Below are 21,829 nucleotides of genomic sequence, written 5' to 3'. Positions count from 1 at the left end.
ACAGGCCTGCTCCTGTCTAGTTATTTCATGCAGTTCAGATCTTTTCACACTGGCCATCAGAGATGAAAATACTCGAGCAATTTGTTAAAATAGAGACATCATGTGCTAGAATGTGATGTGGCATCACACTGAACGGCTGTCATGAAAAGATAAGAGTCCAGCAAATGCTGGTTCTGTTTTAACAAATAATCCTTGTATTTCTACATCTTGTATTGAGAAGATTTTCTCTGTTTGCTGCCAACTCCTTGACTCATCAGGATTGGGCAGGTGCATGGTTAGAAGAACCTCTTTGAAGAACTTCTACTTGCTACACAAGAATTCTCTCTGGTACTGTCCTTAAGCTAAAAATAGGCAAATCTTAATCATTCAAAGACAAGTGTAGTACCTAGAAATTGCTAGATGTCAGGACAGGTTTTCTTCTGTACATTTTAACAACTTGTAATTAGTCATATTGAACTGTGCTTTGAATAGTACTTACTTCAGTTGCTCAAATTCTTCTAAGGTTATTGCAGAACTGTCTCTTTTTAACACCACCCAGTACCATAGCTAATATTAGTCTATGCTAAGAATCTTACCTCTGTGTGTTTTCCTTATTAGCAAGCAGATCTGATCTCCCTGGGGAAAGTTGTGTTGGCTTTGGCTTGCAATTCTTTATCAGGAATTCAGAGAGAGAATTTGCAGAAAGCAATGGAACTCGTGACAATCAACTATTCCTCTGATCTGAAGAATCTGATTTTGTGAGTTGGCTTAATAAATCTTTTAAAGGAAATTACTACTTTTACATATAGAAATGCAAATGATAAATAGTATTTTTAGATGCAAGTAAGATTACAGATAAAACTACTGTCATTGAGTTTTCTGCACAGTCAATGCATTGTTAAATGTTATGATTTAAAATTTGTTTGTAGATGCTGGTAAAGCTCCTAATAACAATTGGGAGTGTAAACAAAACAAGCATTTGAAGTTGTTTTCAATACTGGGCTTCACTGCCTGTTCTCTACAATAGCAATATGCTACTCTTAACTTAGAGTTTCAGAAGGTATTGAGAAATAGGCACATTGCCTTTTTGACCAAAATGTTGAGTGCTAGTTGTTCTTGGCAGCATATTATTTTGTGTTGTTTCAGTATAGTCAGCCTTTCTCTTGCAACCTGAGTGGGAGAAGTAGAAATCTTTGCTCCTTCCCTCATTTGAAAACCAATTGCATTACAATCTGAATTTGCGTGTCTTCTCTTTTTTGGGTATGTTCTTGCTGTTTGAGTGGGGTAAATTGCACAGTTTCATGAAAATACACTCATATTGTATAAATAACTGACTAGGTATATACACGTAAGTTAACATGTGTTTTCTCTGTTAATATCTTCTTTTAAGAAAGACAAAAATTGTCAACTATGTGTATTAAACAAAAAAAAGTCAAATAGTTATCATAATAGGATATGATCTCTGGCATTTGTGACATGTTTAAGTAATCTTTTGGGGGTTGGGTTATTTTGGCAGGTATTTGCTGACTGACCAAAACAGGCTTCGCAGTGTAAATGATATCATGCCTATGATTGGTGCACGATTCTATACTCAATTGGATGCTGCTCAAATGCGAAATGATGTTATAGAAGAAGACCTAGCAAAGGTAAATCATAGAAATTCCTACAGAAAGACCTCTACTCAGTATTCCTCCAACTTTACCTTTAAAAGGAATGTTTTCTACTGTTTTTTGCTGGTTTTGTTTTCCTTCTGTTTGTTAAGTAACCTAAGTAATCTGCCTGAAGGCTTGACAGCCTGAAGCTCAGGCTTTTGAAAATCCAAAAGCTCCAAGAATCCATAGTTTTAGAATGTCCTCAGCTGGCATTTCACTGAAGTAACATCGTGTCCAACCAGCAGTCTTGGGGAAAATATGTTCTTTATAGAACAGTTAAAAAGTAGCATTCTGAATAAATAAGGCCATGTATGTCATCACATACTAGATCATGTAGTGTGTGCTAAAGGTTATACAGCAACAGATGCTGCCTTTTAAATTCTTGGATTTGGGTTTCAGTGTCACTTTACTTCTCAGTCTTATGTTTTCCTTTCCAAATGAATTCTAGATCATGGAGATACCGTGCTTAGTTTCCCTGAAGTGTGCACCTCTTGCTGTGGGGGTCTGAGTATTCTATAGTGTTCAGTCAAGGTATCAAGTGCTAACAGTGTGTATTTTTAGAACAGAAAAGGGTGTCTGTTAGAAGCCAGATAGCAGGATTTCTGTCAGAATTGAGATACATTACAAAATGCTTTCATGACCCTGACAATGTGTGGGATAAGGTATAAGTAAGAATTTAATCAAGTACTGTGACTCCATTGCATTGTAAACCACTGAGAATTTTTTTAAGAGGGAGGCAGTAGACCAGTGGTTGGGATTATGATGGACTTGGTTCTTTTGATTTCTCCACTATAGGCTTGTTGGATAACAGTTTTTTCCTCCTTAGTGAAAGATACTGAAATCTGTCAGAAGCAAGGAGCTATAGAAGAGCCAGGCAGTATCTTTGTTGGATGCTGACCTCTAGATGTTGGATGCTCACTTTATCAGAATCAACTACTAATCCTTCTCTAAAAGTATTTAAGATCATTTCTTCTTAAGGTGGCCCTACGTGCCTGCACAAAGCTGGGCAGATGGACCCTCTCCCATTGCAAAGATGGAGATTGTCCTATAATCAGCATTAAGCATTTTGCATTTTTAGTCAAGTTGTTCGTAGCAGTTGCTTATCACTGGCAGGTGAGCAGAGCTACTACAAATCCAAGTTGTTGCTTAGCCCTCAGTTTGGCAATAGCTATTTACTTGGCAGTGATAAATAGCACTTCTTAATTAGCTGTCATACTGTAACTTGTTTGCACTAGCACATCTTTGATCGTATCAGAGCTTACAGTTTCCTTTAAGTCTAAGCTCTCTTCATTATTGTCCCAAGCAGATGCTTTGGGGAGAGTATTAGAAAAAGACTAGTGTGTGTGATTGTTTTTTTTCCTCATATTCTCCAAGGACACAGTCATCTGTAGCTTAGGGATTTCTGATGCTGGGAATGGTTTGTATGTAGTTAATAACTTGATTTTCCTGAAGCCATGAAACCTTGTTACTCCTGTAATGCTCATGTTCCATAGAGCAGTGACGCTATTACACTATCACTTTCCTTCCTCACCTTTATGTTCATCATATACATGTCACAGCAGTCAAAGCCGCAGTTTATCCAAGCCCTGTGATCCACTGTGTAGAAAAGTTCCCTGCCTTACAGACTCCTAAGCCTGCAGAGAGGCTACCTGGAGACTTAGTGCCAGTGTTGTTGCTCAGCTGTGTCACCATTGATTGGGAATCTACAAGGTAGCAGCCTTCACATAGGTGTTTGTGCTGGTTTAAAGGTAAACCAGCAGGGGAAATGAACCCAACTCAAAAGAGATTATAAATCAGAATAACAATTTAATAAAAATAATACAATAAATACAATTACACAGACAAACAATTGGTTTTAACCCACAAAACCCAGATGTATAACCCAGCACGCTGGAGCATGAACAGAGTGGTGTTTGTTGGGCCCCCCTCCCTGTGCTGAGCCTCACGTGGTCCCTGTGAGTCCAAAAAGTAAAAGGAGAGGGAAAAACCTGTTGGTGAGAGTGGTGGTCGCAGTCCAGTCCAAGTTCTGGTCCTTCTCTGGATCCCACGAGTGGTACAGAAGTCCCAAGACCTCAAGATTCTATATCCTCAGGTTCAGGCAGGAATACCCAGTACCTCCCTCAGGGTGGGGAGTTCCACAGTGGGTGTGAGGACAGGAGCATCCTCCTATCTCACAGGCCTCTTAACGCTCAGCTTATAGCCTGAGGGGTCAGGCGTGCTCTGGGCAGCTGCTGTAAATGGTCTATTGATAACAGTTTCTGGGAAATAGCATGGAAGGGTATAGAATACACAGTTTTGGGTTACACCCACACAGTGATGAGTTGAGGTCCCAACTGTTCTAACTAGAACAGTGTTGTTTTGGCTTTTGTGTATTTGACCACATACCAAAAATTATTTGGAGGTTAGACCAAATAATAGACCTACCTAGCTGGGCAAGGTAGGTTTTCCCTTGTCAGTCTCTAAGTATAGGTACTGTAGTGGAAGAAGCTGTTCTGCGGTGTGTTTTTAGCCTAGTAATAGAAGTCTGCAACCCCTAGGTTGTCTGAGGCCAAGCAGTTATCACCTTGACCTACTTTACCCATCTTCGCACGGTAATCTACTCCAGACTGAATTAATTTGAAATCAGTATTATCATGCATGGAATGAGATGCGTCATAGCATGACTAGTGCTGTAGAGCTGGGCCATTGCAGAATGTGAATAAAATCAGGAGAGAATCTTTTCCTGACAGCTTTGACTTACACTGTGAATTAATCTTTTGTTTAATGTAAACTGGGATGTACTCTTTTTACTGTATCTTAAGTGATGTGGAAAAACATACTAAATCAATTTTCAGTTGCATGTACTCTAAGCATCTATGATTCTAATGTTCTACCTGTATGTGAGCTCATTGTCATTTATGGACTCAACATTTATACTCTTTAAGACTTAGATTCTAACTGTTCTGGAAAACCTTGTTTCTAAATGATATTTTGAATAAGTATAGTTTGAATGTTAGTCTGATGATATTGTTGCTAAATATTTGCTAATAATGGCCTACAAAGCATTTCTGAAAAACAAATCTGTTATATTATGTTCCTTTGCATCTTAACCTGAAATAAAGTATTATACTGTACTTCTAAATATCTTGGTAACTCTTTGTGTGTATATGTATATATTAACTTATTCATCTTGTTTAACTTACTATATTTTAGCATACCTGTAAGTATAGGCTGGCAAGAGACTAGACTTATGTTTCCACAAAGAAATAGATTGCCTGATCCAGTTACTTTTGGGACAGCAAAGATTAGTTGTTGAATCTTCACATTATAATTTGAAGTTGTAAACTGAGCATTGGACTACTGATACACAATACAATGCATTTGATCTCTGTCTGAAAAAATTATACCCTCTTCTTTGAATAAACAAATAATTGTAATTAATAGTGCTTCATTGGCATTACTACCATATACCTTTTGCAAATAAGTGTCTTAATTTTATGTTTCAGAAACTTTTAATAACTTTTTTCTTGTTTTCTAGGAGGTGCAAAATGGAAGGTTGTTCAGGCTTCTAGCAAAACTGGGAACAATCAATGAGAGGCCTGAGTAAGAAATACTTGTTTTCATGGTTTAAAGTATGTAAAACCCTGTTTGCAATACAGTGTTTCTTCCCTCATAAATTTAAGATAAACATTTTTTTTCCCATGTTTACCCCTGGAAAAATGAATGTTTAAGAAGCCTTGAGAAAAACTAGATTAAGCAACTTTGACTAAAATTTTAAATAAAGGAGAGGAGAAGGCTACAAATAGATATACCAAAGTTGTTTCATTGTATTTAGTATGGTTTCTCTTAGCAGTCACACTGTTGTGAGAGGCAATACTTTTAGAGGAAATCAGTAGCTTGCTTTAATTGTAGCAAAGGATGTAGATACTGGTTTTAAGCTAGTGATTTTTCAACTTGTTTTTCTATCAACTAACCACATAAAAATGAAGTTTGTGGTCTGTTTTCCATCCTTATGCATAGACTTAGTTACGTTTATGGTGCTGGTTTCTAACATTTACGCATTAAATTTGTTGCAGATAATTCTTGCTTTCTTCCATTATTTTCTGTGGCATTAGCTTCAGGTGCTTTAGCAGCTAAGAAAGTTTGAGTATGTTATCTTCTGTTCGTGACAGGGGCAGACTAATTTAATTGCAATTTATAACAGGTAGCTGAGCAGTGCAGTCAGACTACTCAGTTTAGGTTGAAGAGTCATGTGTATCTGTGGGGTTTGATTTTTCTTAACTTACTGAACTTTAATATGAGCCTTTGTTTTACACCAGGTTTCAGAAGGACCCAACGTGGTCAGAAACTGGAGACAGGTATTTACTAAAGCTCTTTCGAGATCACCTTTTCCATCAGGTGACAGAAGCGGGTACTCCTTGGATTGACCTCAGTCACATTATCTCATGTCTTAACAAGGTACTTTGGTTAACTTTTAAGAATTTTTTGGGTTAGCATTCTTTAAAATAGTATCCCACTGCAACGCAAGTTGGCATTGGCAGGTTAATTCCATTGGTTTAACTGATGGTTATTTTCCCTGTTTTGGATGAAAACAATGTATTCTATGAGCTAATATTCCAACATTTATGCATATTTTAATAAACTTAGTACATGAATATTAAAACTTGAAATTTATTAATATAACATGAGATGCAGTATTAACTTCTCATCCTAGAATGCATTGAATACTGTGGATAAGCAATGCTGGTCCCTTTATGCTACTCTGGTCTTTCAACACAGCATAAAGGATCCATAAAACCCCTTTAACTGGGGGAGGTTTCTGCTGATAGTTGTCATAAAAAATGGTTGTATGGCAGGACAATCCATTCCTAAACTGTACTGACCAGAGTAGGAGACAGGAGGGAAAATGCAATAGAAATTTGTGCAAAATTCTTGCCCTCTAGGACAGTGCTGGAAAATTTCTGTGACTTAAAATGTTAAGTCCACTTCTGTAATAACTTCCGTAGCCTCTCCAGCCCTTCATTTTCCAAGGTTGACTTAATAAAGGTATTCGCAGTTTTCCAAGGGCTGCATCACTAGCAAAATTGTATTTGAGCACTGTCATGATTAATAGCAGGAGATGTGTGAGAGACCACAAGATCTTCAGTAGATAAAGAACTTGTCTTAGTCTATAAATTAAAAAGTACTTGAGCTGATTTTTTTTTTTAATTGGCAGATCAGCTTTCAACTTATTTTACATTGTTTTGCCAAACTTCACTAATTAATAGGAGACTAAGGTGCTGCTACTTCCTTTTTTATTTTTTTTTTTTTATTTTTTTGTTGTTGTTGTAGCTGCTTGGTCATTTCACTCACTCTGTAGAGAATGGTGATGCAGACACTGACAATACACAGTTTCAGTGCCCAGTATTTTCTTTTCTAGGATTAGAATAGCCAACTTTCCCCAAAAAAACCCAGAATATATTCAGATCCTTTGACATGTAATAACTGACTTAACTACAGTTAAATCTTTTTCTAAAATTGTCAGGGCTTCTAACTTCCTATTAGACCACTGCTGTGCATTTCTTTAACCTCCTTTTTGTCTTTCTGGTTGGTGTCTGTAATCACTTTAAAAGGGACATTAAAGGGATTGAGGCTAAATCAAAAAGAAAGCATGTTGACATTCAAATAGGCAGTGAAATGCCATCATGATTTGAAAGCAGTGACCCATACAGTACTGTAGCAAGAGGGGACAGTCCTGAATTCATAGGTCAGGTAAGAGACAATATCAAAGAATGCCTTGTTCTATAAATGTTCATGGCTTACCTTTTTAAACAGAGGCTCTTCTCTTCTGTGGTTGTGGGCTCAGCACACAAAAGATGTAAGGCTTACAGAACTCTACTTTGGAAATACACTCTGAAAAGCACTTCCAAAACTATAATGTGTACCAGTTTATTTGGGCATTCCTGCTACAGTCCAAAATCATTCCTTTTGAATGAAAGCTACTCTGTTAAAAAAAAAAAATCTTTTTTTTAAATGTAGTGTTTTGGGGATCTTTTCAGCTGAGATACTGATTTATGCCTCACAGGAGGAAAGAAAGAAAGCCATAAATATTGATGTTTCTAGTTAACTGTGTGGCTTTCTTAATACAGATCTTCCCTATCCTCCATTAAGGTAATTCATTGATTTGTTGTATGATGATAATGGGAATGAGCAGTGGATAATATTTCATAAAATACCTTGATAGTGTTAATATTTTGTGATGAATGATGGAAGACAGTGGTGGTTTTATCCTACTCTACAAAAATTAGAAGCTAATTGGCTTGCTTTTGTCCTTCTGAAGCTGTTCACAAAGCAGGAGCTTTAAAATGTGGAGATTCCAGCTTTTAAGGTTATGTTCATAACATTACTTTAAAAGACAAATACAAGAAATTGCTAACTTGCTGTGTTGCTCTAGACAGCAGCTAGTGGAACGTCTTGGTGACAAATTTAGTTGTTTTGCTATTCATTAGAACATTATAATACATATATTTGAACCCGCTCAGGTTGTATTTCCAAAGATTGGATCGATAGTGTCATATCAACTTGTCTCTGCCCCACTTTCTGTATTGGAACAAGGAAGTTTGTAGTGTTAAGTATTTGGAAATATCAACATATCAACTAAATCAGAGCTACAAAAGTTTTGCTTTATAACTGAGTCTGACAGTTCTCCATTGGTGAATGTTAATTGCAAAGTGAGGAGAACATAAGATACAGTATTGTAAGGGGCTTCAGCTTGTGAAGTAGGACATTCCTCTGTTCCAAATTAGGATTTAATGGTAGATCTCTAAAGTACATATTGAATTTGAGAAGTCAGAACAAAACATGAAAACAAACGTGGAACAAACTTTAATCTTCAACAGCAAATTGTCTATTTGATTATGGATTGTGCCAAGGTAACTTTTTTTCCTAAAGGATGAAATATAGCATACATCATAGGAAATATAGGAACTAGTTTGCTTTCAGTGCTGCTAAAAATGTGAGGTTTGGGTTTCTACCAGTTTTCAGACTACCTGGGGCTGATCCATCCATTATCTCATTTTAGACTGGGCAAGAAGTAATTTACCTACCCTACATGGAGGCTTGTGGATCTTATGTGTAAATGTAATGTCAAGCGTAGTTTTGTTCTTCAGGAACTGTATGAAAGTTTTGCTTCCACACAGGGAAGGGGATAGCATTGCAGGATTATTTGCCTTGTGGAAAGGGAAGAAAACAATGATAATCTAGTCCTAAGGTCTAGAATGTCCATCAGGTTAAGACCAAAATGTCTCGATTTTTTGGCAAGAACATTGTTGTGGTACAATTCAGATCCTTCCGTTCTGTGCTGTTAGCATATTTGAACTGCACCATAACAATGTACTTGCCAAGAAATTGATTGCTTTTGTTGTTGGGGAAATGTTTTGCCATTTCTTTCACACTTCTTTTATTTTATCTTTTGCATTCTTGTTACAGTTAGATGCTGGTGTGCCAGAAAAAATAAGCCTCATTTCCAGAGATGAGAAGAGTGTACTTGTGGTAACTTACAGCGATTTAAAGCGCTGCTTTGAAAATACTTTTCAAGAACTGATTGCAGCCGCAAATGGTCAGTTGTAGTATTTGCTGAAAGCATGCAGGACATTGCTGAGGAACTTAACCAATAGCAAATTGCACTACAGCTGAATTGTTGTTGTCATCTCATTTCACATTTGGGAAACAAACAGGAGATGAGCAAAGCTGCTTGCACTTCAGTCAGGTACACTGTTACTTGAAGGGAAGAATGTTTCACTTATCCTAGAGCTAAGGCTGCCATTGGAGGCTTTATCTGTGAAGAATTTATTTTAGATTAAGGAACACATCAGGTGCATGATGTTCCTACTTTTATTTTTTCCACTTGTATATGCACTAATTTTAATTTTTTTAAGACTTTTCTGATCTCTGAAGTTTTGCCACATTGTATACTTTAAGGGAAACTCTTTGCAAGGACATTTCTGGAATACATTTTTGTCACGGAAGATATAGCAAAATTTATTCATTTTTGATATTATTTGCACCCAGAATAGCATAAAGGACCAGGTAAATCATTTAATAGAAATTGTGTTCTATTAATGACCATTTAGTTCGTAACCTCTGTAAAAGTGTGTTGTATGCAAGCTCTGTATGCCACCCACTGTTAACTCAAAGAAATGTGAGAAGGCAAAACTTTTTAAAACCAGACAAGTGAAGTATTGATGAATTGACAAAAAAGGAAAGAAAGTCCCCTGTCATTTGATTTAAACTTTGTCTAAGCAAAGTGACGACAATAGCATAATGGGAAACATCTATAATTTAAGGAGCATATCAAACTTGCTCTAAACACAACCAGCGCCTTTTAAAAACTGTTTGTACGTTTTCCTGGTAGTCAGAAGCATTTACATTTATGCAATTTTTTTAATAGATTTTTTTTTTAAAAAGAAATTGTTTAAATGCCTGAAGTTTCAGGAGTGTATTACTTTAGGTTATTTACAGTATAATTTTTGTATAAAGTTCTGTTCTTTGAACCACAGCTTTATTATGGTACGCTACACTGGATACAGATACAAAGACACTGTTAAAAGAAGATTAACTAAACACAGCAGTTGTCTGGCATCAAGAGCTTTTCAAGTTTTACGGCCTGAATCTGGAGGGATAATGATCTGCTGTGCCTTTGCAGTCACTGCTTAGCCCAAAGTAATATTACTTTTGATAATACTCAACACATGAATATTCCTGAAGTAATTCAGTCTCAAAAGTCTGGAATTTTCCTCCTCAATTACCTTTCTAATATTTGGACATGCAGTTGTCTCCAAACTTGGGTATTTATGGGATTTCTAGTTTAACACCTACACTTTGATACTGAAGACTGCCAAATACGTAGGAATTTCCTTTCTTAAAGCAGTAGTGAAGACTGTGTCTATCCTTTCCCAGCACTGAATGTTTTAATAGCACTGGGTGCTCACCATGAAGAAAATGTGGAAACTCAAAAGGTCAGGACAGACTCTAAGCACTTGCAACTGATGTTACTGACATCAATTTTAATAATTCTCAATATTTGTAGTTTTCAGAGAAGTTTTTAATATTTCTCTGTCCACTTTTATAAGCTTTAAAATGATTCTCCGCCTTGAGACTTGCATCAAGAAAAAAGCAACTCTCTTCACATCGAAAGCTTTGAAGACTAGGGACATGCTTTACACATGTTAGAAAATGTGGTGGAATCCACATTAGGTAGCATCAGTTGATGAGTTTAAAAATCGATTATTGTTGCAATTTTAAAAGGAACACGATGTTTAATATTCAAATGATAACAGTTGCCAGAATGTTCTTTTTAATATAAAAGGAACAGGAACTTTGAAAAGTGAACATGCAAAACAGTCTTTTATCATTAGCTCATGTATTTGAGGAAGAGCAGCTGTCTTTTCTATGTTTTTTGACAAATCATATTGTAATTCTTTTGTACAAAAAAGAAGTACTTGTATTCTAGAAGAAATATGGAATGCTTAATTTATAAGCGGGCTGAGGTTTTTTCCAGTATTGTTTTCTTTGAAAATGAAAGGGGATCATCTGTTCAGTTGTGGGGTTTGGGAACCTTTGAAAATTTAATTTGTGGACCAATATTTTGTGGAAGTGTAAGGCAGGGGTAAAATAGGGCTTGAATTCTCATCCTTTTTAGACCAGCACACCCTCTGCAAGACATGTCTAAATTGCAAACCTGTGTGTATTTGCATAATGTCAGTTTGCTTCAGCCCCTAGTAACCTCAGGACTTGGTTTAAAATAAAAAGGTAGACAGCTAATAAGTTTTCGTACATAATGTCAGCCAGAAGATATTTGGTGTCAGGTAATACATAAAATAAAAAAGAAGTTGAGCTTTGTTTTCTATTTATTTTATTTTATCCGTATTTGGGAATGATTTGAACAGTCTGAAGTTCAGCTTGGGTATTTTTTTGGGGAGAACCCTTCTACCCCATTTTAATTCCATTTAGAAGGTTGTCCTAAAGTTGTAGTTCGATGCAGTCATAGGAAGAACTGTGTATCTGTATTTAAAAGAAGAGTCACCAGGATGTGCCCTCCCAGATGGGAAATTTATTTCTGACCTTCCAAATTTTTACAGCTAAAAGCACAGAAGGGACAACCTTTGAAATCATATGATGTTGGTCATTTTAATTTTTGTACCTGTTTTAAATTCTGTTGCTGTATTTACTATACTGTAAATATTTTGTTGAGGGTACCTATGTATTTTTGATTTGCCCTTGTTTCGGTAATTCAGGTGTCAACTGCTTCCCCTAAAAAGCACCAGTATGTTAAGTTCTAATGTCATGATCCCAATATGTGTTACTCATCTTTAATCCTGTTTTCATTGTTCATGTGTACAGCAGTATTTTTAATAAAGAATACCAGAAGTAATGTGGCCTTATTTTGACAATGTGAAGTTCTGAAGTTGGACAGAGGGCTTTTCAACTTTGGTGCCGGAATTGTATTTCATTCTGTTTGCAATGCAGAGTTTCAACAATTAAGAGTCACATATTGTGTTCAGTGTTTGCCACTTAAAATGTATCAGATGTTTTACAACGTACTGATGCTGTTGACTAAATTGTACTCATGCATATTTCCTTAATTTCCAAGTCAAATCCCATCTGCTTCAGTTGAATGGGGTCTTCTTTATTAGATAAGCCCTAATTTTGAAAACTCTGCTGAAGTACCCTTACTTCCATGTTTATTGAGCTTTTTTCCCCCAATAACAATGTATATTAATTTCTCTGAGAATTTGCATATGGAGTCATGGCAGCTTCACTTCCCAGAATTATTTTTTCTGTATTTTTAACCAGCAACGGTTAGATGATTTGCTGGTGGGATAAAATCTCCTGTACCCATCCAATCCTGACCATGCTTATGGAACATGAAATTTTGTGCAATATATGTGAAATTACCGGTACCCCCTGCATATATCTAACATGGAGTTATTGTCCCTTAAATTGCAGTGTTTTGAAAATATTATTATATAAGCTTCAATAAGCTTGATTGATGCACATATCTAGTCTCCAGTTTCCTCCTTAGTAATGTGCAGCAGCAGTTACGCAGCTCCTGTGGCAGTAGGCGATCCTACTATATTCTGCTTTCACAAATAAAGTTTCATCTCCATTTCCTTCCATCACTTCACATGGATGAGGTGGGGATGTGGAGATTCTCTGAAGAAGAGAAAGCATCTGTCCAGGCCTGAAGTGCTACCTGATGTCACAGTAGTTTTGGAACAGGCTTTGTTGGGGACACCTTAGCTCTGTTTGGTGTCCTTTTGTCTGTTGTGGATCTTCTGGCTGCAGAAGGAACATGGTGGGTGGTTGAGTGGATGTTTGTTCATGGGCTGCTTAGTCTTCCCCAACCATGAAACCTCACCTCTCCCAGAGGCAGAGTTGAATTTTTGCCTCTAGGCAGCAGTGAGCACTTCTTAAATATGCTGAACCTAGGGGATGTCCCTCACACAGGGAGCAGTTCAAGTCTCTCACTGTATCTGCTTTGCTGTGTGAGAAGTGTGCCAAGTTATTCCACATTCTGGTTTGCTCACAAAACTGGCATGATGGATGGATTTTGTGCCAAATGTTTGTGCTGCCCTGTGCTAAGTCATCTGCCACAGCAGTCTTTGACACTGACAGAACTCTGAATTCTTTCAAAAGCAAACTTTATTATATGAATTTAGCAGTGAAATACATTATATGAAGACAGAAAATGCAAGACAAAATAGGAGTTATTCACATCTGAAGACACTTAGGAGGTTCATATAAAAGTAATCTTTGTAATCCAGTTTTCTTAAATATTTATGCACAAAAAGCATAATTATATATTTACATTGTGCAAACACTTTCTTTGAGATGCATCGTTCTGTAACTGTTTTTGTTCAATTCAAGTTAGGAAACAGTTCTTAAACTTTTGTTTTGATCAAGGTCAAATATACTTTACCAGCAAGAGACAGTGCAATAGATACTTAAAACTGATGATCTCTTGGCCAGGAAGATCTGGAATTGATACTTAACTTAGAAGTAGTGGTACATATTTATTTTATTTGCATATCTAAGATAATTTTTATTTGTAAATATGCAAAAGATCATTTGCCTTTGTTTGTTAGTGGGTTACATTCACGACTCTTAAGCTGAATTTTAAGAGGTCAAGACCATATAACATGTAGCATTTGAGTTAATATATATTTTTAGTGGACCATGAGAAGCTGAGATTGGGCAGTAATTGATTTGAAGATATCAGTGCTACTGTGTTAAATGACCAACTCTCATTTTAATATTGCATTCAAAGGTGAAAGGGAATGGGTGCATCCTAATGCTTCTTTAGCAAAGAACACTCATGTTCTGAGATGCTATACCAAAGTCTGTTGCAAAAAAGTGATACATTTTTATTCCTGTACATATATAGTGGTAACTAACATGGAAATTTAACTCTTCATAGAAAAACTGCCCTAACTTTACAGGGAGATTGTCCTGTAATTTCTAACTGATCTCCTCAAACTCTCTAGCAATGAATTAATTTAAAGTATATGCAGTTTAGTAGCCATCCTGTCTTTTCAGACAGATTCCCATAAATAAAATACAATCAGTGCAGTGTTAGAAGGTCCACAAGGTTTTTGTGGACAGAGCTTGGCTTTAACATATCTAGTTTGTTGTTTGGTTCCAGTTTGTGCGTGTTGGCATATTAACAAAGTGCAAAACTTCAAGAATATTTACTTGATTACAGCAGGCTTATCCAAACTGAATTGCTATGTATTCCCTGTTGTTGCAGCCCTGACTCTGGTCTTAGTTCTTCTCTGTCCTTGCCCATTGTGTTTAGCAAGACATTTTAAATTCTTGCCTCGCAAAGGCTCCCTACCACATGTGCCATCTGAAGTAGTAGGATCCATCTAATGCCCCATTCCCAAATAGCCTATTCAGCTTCCCTAGAGCATCAACCTTCCCTCGTTTCTCAAAGTAGTTTTCACTGAAAATGTAGCTTGTGGTCTGTTTCTTGTTTCTGCCTTGTTAAAGAATCCTTTTATTTTCCAGCACTACACATAACCCAGCAATAGGATGCAAATGCCTTAGTGCCTGATGCAGGCTCCTGGCTCTCTAGGGCTCCCAGCTGCCTCTCCTGACTGGGACAGCAGTGCTGCACCTGGGCCTGAGCAGAGGCTTGGGGACAAGAGCATGAAATGCCATTCTGCTACCAGGAACCAAACAGTGAACTAGTTTTCTGTGTAATAAATGGCCATCCAGGTTTTCCTGGATGCAGAAGCATGGGGCATTTTTAGCAGCTGTTGGTTTTGAGCATTTGGGAAAGTCGAGGCCTAACCAATAGTATGTTGCTGTATTTTGAATACGTTTGTTGTGGTCTGTAGAAAAGCAGATCACTGTGATTAAGCCAATGATAACCTTCTAAATTTTATAATAATTAACAGAATTTGGGTCAAAGTTCTTAAACTGACAGTTTTTCATAAGAACCTTTTTGGATTAAATGCATATTTAGATCTTGGCCTAGAAGTACTTAAACAGGTGTTTGAGAATAATGGACAACAGAGTTATATTCAGGAGGTGGAGAATGGCTGGCTTTCATTTTCTCCAGCACTGCATTACCATAGGTGTATCTTTGCTTGGAGTCACTGAGATGGTCACAGCTGAAACTGCAGAAGCTTCTTGGCTTGGTTATTCCAGAAAGCACTGACTCCTTGCTCCTGCTGGCACCTTTAATGCTGTAAGAGAGCAGTATCACTGTGAGCTTACTTAACTTGTAAAGGCATTTGGTTTAATGACTTGAGCAAAGCCAGGTCACAAGAAGCAGCTTTGTTTATTCTGACATGATGAGGAGGGCATTGATGCTGATGGGCTCACTCAGTGGGAGTATGGAACAGAGGAATGAAGGAGCCCTCCTGTGTTCCCCGAGTCCCCTTTTGAACAGAGAAGCTGCGACTGAACATCACTGTTAAAGGTGCTTGTGTTCACTGTATCAGTCTTGGTGTTAGCAGGGAGTACGTGATTGCTCAGCCTAAGCTCTGGTGGCTCATCTGTGGCAGATGCTGGTGAGTGAAACATCATTGCAGGGCAAAGTAGGGGGGAGTGTCTGGTATCTCTGCTGCTGGGCTCTGCATCCCCATAGGGTCCCCGTGCCTAAATGTTCTTCCAAAGCGAACTGGGATTTTTTTGAGCAGGAGTGAAGTAATGAAAAGTCTCAAGCCTTGGGGCAAAAGTAGAAAACTACTAATGTAGGTGTTCCCAGAGCCTAATGCTGGGATGAATTCCTAAGATAAATGGCCAGGGTTTGTGAGGAAGGGCATGAAGTCTGGGTATCTCCTCTCTTGGGCTTCTTTTGGCAGCTAACATGAACTGCTGGTTTGAATTAGAGATTTCCTGTCCAAAGGACCTTACAGTTATCCTGTAAGCTGCCTTTTATAAGATGCCCTTTACAAAGAGGGGTTTCATGTCTTCTTAACCAAGCCACTCTTAAAGACACTTTGTTTTACAGCACTTTCTCACCCGTATTAAGAGACTGCAGTGCTTAAAAGGGCTCTTTCAATAATAAAGTTAAGGCAAAGAGAATTTTCACACCATTGAAGTTCAATACCAAAGATTTATCCATAGACAAAGGACAAGCCAGAGCATTTTCTATCACTGATTACATGTGAAATCCTAATGTAAACATGTTGGACCACAATGCCTAAAATTAGATTCCTTCCCCTGTATTTTTAGAAGTTCATGGACCATTCACCCCTGTCTGTTTATAAGGTCAGGAACGTTGGCAACCCTAGTCTTGAATTCCAGAGAAGACAGTCAAAACATCTGTTGAGGCTTTCAGAGCCCAGGGTTTTGCTCTTCATTTTAATTTGCACTGTTAGGTTTTTAAATAAAAGTACAGAACTGGTAGTGCATGTCCATTCCTCTTTAGGAAATGGAGAACTAGCAGTTTCTCTTAGATGTCACAGTTTCTCAAATTTTTAAATCACAAGCCTGTGTGCTTTTTAAGGAGTGTGGTCTCTGTCTTCTGTCCTACTGTAGGAAATTGGAAGGTCTAGTTCCAAGAAGACCACCCCATTCCATTTATTTGTAGATGGATGGAGTTCGTGAGGAGGAACCCACATGATAAGGATTGCAGATAAATCCCATAGTTTTATATTGCCCTTGGGATAAATTCTGTAAATATGACAAGGTTAGTCACAGACTCAATAGACTTTTTGTGATGGGTTTAAAGAGAAACGTTTCTGTAATTTACATTGTAATTGTGAGTCTTAGGGAGCAGTGGGCTGGCAAAAGTGGAGTGTGCGTGCAGTTATGAGTCTTGAAACTGTCACACTTTGATCCTTTCATTCATCATCAGGCTTTTGTGTCCTGAGACTTTTCTTGTGAGCTAGACTTGGCTTCTACTTTAATTAATAAACTTTTATAGCAGTAGAACTGCATCTGTTAATTTTACCTTGAGCGCACTGCTGTAACTGGGCATGCACTCCCACGAAGAGCTTTAAGGGAGCCCACAGGGTTTTGGCATCTGTAGTCAGGCTTCATTTTGAGACTGAGTTTACAGTCCGAAAAGGCTTGTCTAGCTGTAGACTATCTTCTTTCCATTCTAGGAATGTAATTGGAAACTCTGTTTAGTAGCTCTTTAATTGGGATTGTCTGTTGGATGAAATTGCTGCTGCTTTCCTGACATGTCCAGGACCAGAGTGAGGTTAGAGGCTGACTGTGGCTCTTGAGACACTTATTCCAGCTCACAGGAGGTGTTCTTGCTGTTTTTCTGGCTTAGGAATTTACATTGGCTTAAGGATTTGCCTCAGCCCAAAGATTTTGGTTTACTTGGATTGGGATTTTTCCCCAGTACTGAAAAGCTAGAAAAGGGTTGCAGTTGGGATTCTTTCCATCTGTAAAGGAGCACACATCGTTCTTTCTCTGCCCCTAAACCTTTTTATTGGGATCTTGTTACCCAAGGGCTTACATTAGGAAAGATCTATTTCTCTTCGTGCTGTTCACAATATCGTTTTCATCTCAATGGCATTAGCAAGTCCAAGACACATTGCAATGATTTCTGCTCTGTGTTCCTGGCCACCACCTTGGCCTGAGGGCTCACCAGGCTTTGGACTGATGCTCTTTCCTATAGTGAAACCAAGAGTGAGCTTTGGCATTAATGCCTTTTCCTACGCAGGAGAAGTGGAAGCCCAAGAGGAGGGGACTTGCTGGGGTCCGTGGGGTGCCCCTCCATTGTCAGATAGGCTGTCCCCTGGGCCTGGCTCTCAGATTGGTCACGCTGAGTAAGCACTGCTGCATGTACTGGCTCTCTCCCGCAGTCAACTCAGTAGTTTCCTCTGAAACAAACCCCGAGTGTGCTTCTGGGAATAGATAGGATGCACTGGGTTTGGCTCCTTCCACCCTATGCAGTTCTTCAGCCCTATGATGGCGGATGTGGCCCTGCAAAGTCTGAATCCTCCAATGCAATGCTCCAGGACGCACCTCCCCCCTGTGCTGGTCCGAAAGTATCACCCCACCTGACTGGCTTAAATGTCAGTTCAGATGCTATGAACAGTGAAAAAAACATGCTGAGCCCAATTGTTCTGCTCTGGACAACAGGGAACCATGGGATCCTAGGAAAAGGCAGGCCAACCTGCATAGGCCCACAGCACCCTCAGCCTTACCTCAGGACCCACCCACTGCTGCGAGTGCGTTTTGTCTGCATCTGTGTCCTAAACTGCAGTGTGAGGTTTACAGTGTGAGGGCAAGTGCTCTGGGGCATTGCAGTGAAGGGGATCTAATGGTAGGTGATCTACTGCCAAAAGGGGGGTGAAACCCTTCCTCAGCCTGGTGCTGGCACCAGCTACCCTGACAGTGAGCTGCTGCTGCTCACTCAGGAACTGTTCTGGGACTGTTCTGATAATTGAGCAACCTGAGCCAGCTCCCTGCAAGACAAGCCAAGCTGAAATGTCAGCAGAAGAGCACAGGAGCACAGAAGAGGATGCTTGAGATGCAAGGGAAGAAGCAGGACTGCATCTACTTAGATGAGTTCAGATGTGTCAAGCCACTCCGGGCTCCACCTTGCTCAGTAAAAAGTTTAGGGGCATTTATTTACTGCTCCAATTTAGCCTAAGTAAAGGATGCTTAGCTAGGAAGCTCCCACTTTTAGGAATGTGTGCAGACTAAAGGGTCACCGCCTGCATTCACATACGAGAATACTTTATGGCACAGCACTACAGTACCACTTGTTTAGCTTACAGGGTAGATGACTTTGTGTGATCTAAGTCAACCACTCTGTTTCCCCAAGGTTTTAGGTTCTAGCAACCACTCTTGAGTTCAGTTTTTTTCCTATCCAAGCATTCCTTTTTCCTTCAGCAGCTAAAAATGCCCCCTTAAGCACTTCTGGAGGGCTGTTTGGGCCACACTCCATGCATTCTGTACCATGCAAAGAAAATAGGCATTTCATAAATTTCATTGGGGAAGGTTGCCATGTTGTCTCTGTGGCTCACAGCAGCCTTCAGAAATGTCATGTTTACACAGAGAAAAAATGAGTTAAACTGCTTCTAGGGATCATTGCATCCTTTGGAGCCCTGTAATATCCACACACATTCTAAGCTCTATGGTACCTGCCTCCTCCAAAGACAGTGTGCCTCAACAGAACTGAAATACCATACAATTGCTTACAAGCCTATTTTCTGAAAGGTCAAGGCAGGAGGAAGGGTTTCTCAGCATTTGTTTGGAATGGCTTCTATTGCCCTGGCTTCACCATGCATGAGCAGTGCTCCTGCGCGTGGTGCAGTGTCCTGCCAGCAGCACACTTACTCGTGCCATGTATTTCAGCTGTGTGTGTGTGCACGCTCCCATACACGTATTTCTGCGTTTTCAACCAACGCCCTCTTAGTCACTGGAATTTTTCTTAAAAGTGAGTCCTCTCTGCCTTGACTGCATTTTTCAGCCAGCTCCAATTGTTCGTCGAGACAATGCTACACCTCTCAGCCTGCCCAATTACAAGTCGCTGACAAGTTTGGCATGGCCAGAATGGCAGGATGGCCTTGACCTCCTGCCAGCGTGAGATGAGTGATGGATTGGGTCTGGCCGGTCTCTGGGCAGGGTGAGAGCACTGAGCTGAAACCAGGACACTTCCAGCTTGGCAGTGGCTGGGAACTGATAGAGTGCCGGCATTGAGAAAATAAACACTTCCCATTTGCAGAGAGTTCATGTCAGTGCAACTCATTTCTTAGGGCAGCCCTAGTTCCCTGCTTGGGCAGCTGTCAGGAATTAGGTGTAGGAAGATGGCCAATATATTCAAGTGCTTAAAGGCAGGAAGAGAAGTGAGGCCCTCACATCCATCTATTGTAAAGTTGCCACTTTAGCATCCTGAGCCCATGGGTGTTAAATGGGCTGTGCTTAGCTGAGTCATGGAAAAGAAGGGCAAAAACAAGCCCAGAGGTCCTTGTCCAACTGGGGTGCCCTTGGGGACTTGCAGAAACAACTGCAAATCCTTCACAGCCGCGCATTCCTCCTCCTCCATTATCAACAGCATATTTCCTACAGTTACCTGCCTCTTACCTTAGTTTAGTGCTCTCTGACACTCACTTGTCCAGCCTGGCATTAAGCTGAGGCTTTGGTGGATCAATAGAGTGCTAATAAATCATATTGCTGATGTGCATCAATGGGGTTGAGGGTTATTTGTTTCCTCAAAGGAATATAGAGGGTTAGGTGTGGGAGATGATCAACTGCTGATTCAACCAAGTGGGACACACCTCACCAAGAGTGTTTACAGGGACTGGGGACACCTTAGCTACTTTGATGAGGCACAGTTTAGCACAAGGACCTTGAATCCTTCTTTGCCCTCTAAAACGTAAGAAGGGAACATAAAATACAGACCCAAAGAGTGTCCGTTTCTGCTTGCTGCCTGTCCATGTGAAGCGTTTCAGTTCTTCTGGAGCCAGAACCATCCCACTGTCTGCTTGGTAATCCTTGAAGAAAAAAGAAAGATGCAATCATATTAGATGTTAACTATAGAATTGACAATGGACTCAATTCCTTTTTGGTCTGATTTCCAATAGCTTTTTGGTTGCTGATACTGAAAGGGGTCTAGGCGACAGCAGCTCCGTGCTACTGGAGGTGCTGCAGTGCCCAGGTATTTAATGGTGCCTTTCCAAACTGCCCTTGCTTTGGAATCCAGCAAACACATACTGTTAATGCAGATACTGGGTGCAAAAATAAAAGTGTCTACATGCAATGTGAGATTCTGGCCAGCACGTAGTTCAGTCCTTTGAGGACCACCTGTGCCTTTCCGACCTCTTATTGCTTAATGCATACAACTGGGTCACCAAAAGCTTGCCCCAACCTCTTACCCATGCCCACCCCTACCAGGATTGTATGTGTGTCCCATTAGGTGACATGTCCCCATCTTGTCCATCTGATAACAGGATTTGTTCCTACCAGGGCCCTCTGATGAAAATGTGACTCACAATTCTCATTTGTGCACTACTATTCAGATGAAAACACAAATCCAGGGGATTTTAAGCATCTTTCCCACACCAGTGGGACTTAGATGGGACTCTGGCAGCTGTACTTTGCAGACCTACTCAAACTGACCCCTTTTTATCAGAGGAGTGTTTGCAGCCTATGACATGGTCAACAAGAAAATGCTGTTGTAATTTGTAAAGCAGTGGGATGACATCTTGTTGCAAGCACGGCTAATCTTGCACCTTATATCAGTAGAGCTGGCAAAACAGTAGCCCCCCTGTCTTGATTATCCCTGTATAAATCTCTCACACAAATAAAAAGAAATACATGGTGCACCATGTGGCCCAGGAGTCACTTACATTAAATACAAGCGTTTCCTTGATGGGAAGCTCTTCAAATGTCTTTATGCGCTGGTGGGGAGTTATTTTGAAAGCGTTTATGTATCTGTTCAACAAGAAAAGCAGGAGAATTTTCGGTGAGAGTATGAAGTGCGTAAGCAGAAAGTGCTGGATATGTCTCCATTTCTTTAGGCAGTTCCAGCTATCACCGAGGCAGGTCATACAAAAGGGACTCATTAACGAGACCCCAGCCAAACCTCACTCCCCAGTTGTGGAGTGCACACAGCTGCCCCTCTCGCAGTGCCGGAGCCCTGGAACTTGAAGGTACCCCTGTGCAGGGACACTCCAAAGAGCTGTCCCAGCCCAGTGGTTCAGTGGCTGATGGGACACATCTGAGTGTTTTCTCCCACCCAGATCCAAAACAGGCTATGCAGC

At 39.6% G+C, this 21,829-nt stretch overlaps 2 protein-coding genes across 2 annotated transcripts in view; one reads left to right on the top strand and one right to left on the bottom strand.

The window, feature by feature from the left end:
- Positions 1 to 12,021, top strand: part of PAN3 (poly(A) specific ribonuclease subunit PAN3) — an 80,689-nt gene extending 68,668 nt beyond the window's left edge. Inside the window, 5 exon segments of the mRNA XM_027651777.1 lie at positions 598 to 737; positions 1,496 to 1,625; positions 5,149 to 5,213; positions 5,930 to 6,068; positions 9,078 to 12,021. Of these exon segments, the coding sequence (XP_027507578.1) occupies positions 598 to 737; positions 1,496 to 1,625; positions 5,149 to 5,213; positions 5,930 to 6,068; positions 9,078 to 9,218 (615 nt within the window). The 3' untranslated portion in view covers positions 9,219 to 12,021.
- A 1,253-nt stretch (positions 12,022 to 13,274) lies between these two features.
- Positions 13,275 to 21,829, bottom strand: part of FLT1 (fms related tyrosine kinase 1) — a 111,334-nt gene continuing 102,779 nt past the window's right edge. The window contains exons 28-30 of the mRNA XM_027651768.1: positions 21,416 to 21,500; positions 20,469 to 20,560; positions 13,275 to 15,340 (exon numbers count right to left, since the gene is read on the bottom strand). Coding sequence (XP_027507569.1) covers positions 15,136 to 15,340; positions 20,469 to 20,560; positions 21,416 to 21,500 — 382 coding nt within the window. The 3' untranslated portion in view covers positions 13,275 to 15,135. The remainder of the gene's footprint in view (positions 15,341 to 20,468; positions 20,561 to 21,415; positions 21,501 to 21,829) is intronic.

This window comes from Corapipo altera, unplaced genomic scaffold (genome assembly GCF_003945725.1).
Source record: "Corapipo altera isolate COAL_440 unplaced genomic scaffold, ASM394572v1 0, whole genome shotgun sequence".
Classification (NCBI taxonomy): Eukaryota; Metazoa; Chordata; class Aves; order Passeriformes; family Pipridae; genus Corapipo; species Corapipo altera.
Note: the sequence above shows the minus strand (reverse complement) of the source record. Positions and strands in the feature narration are given on the sequence as shown.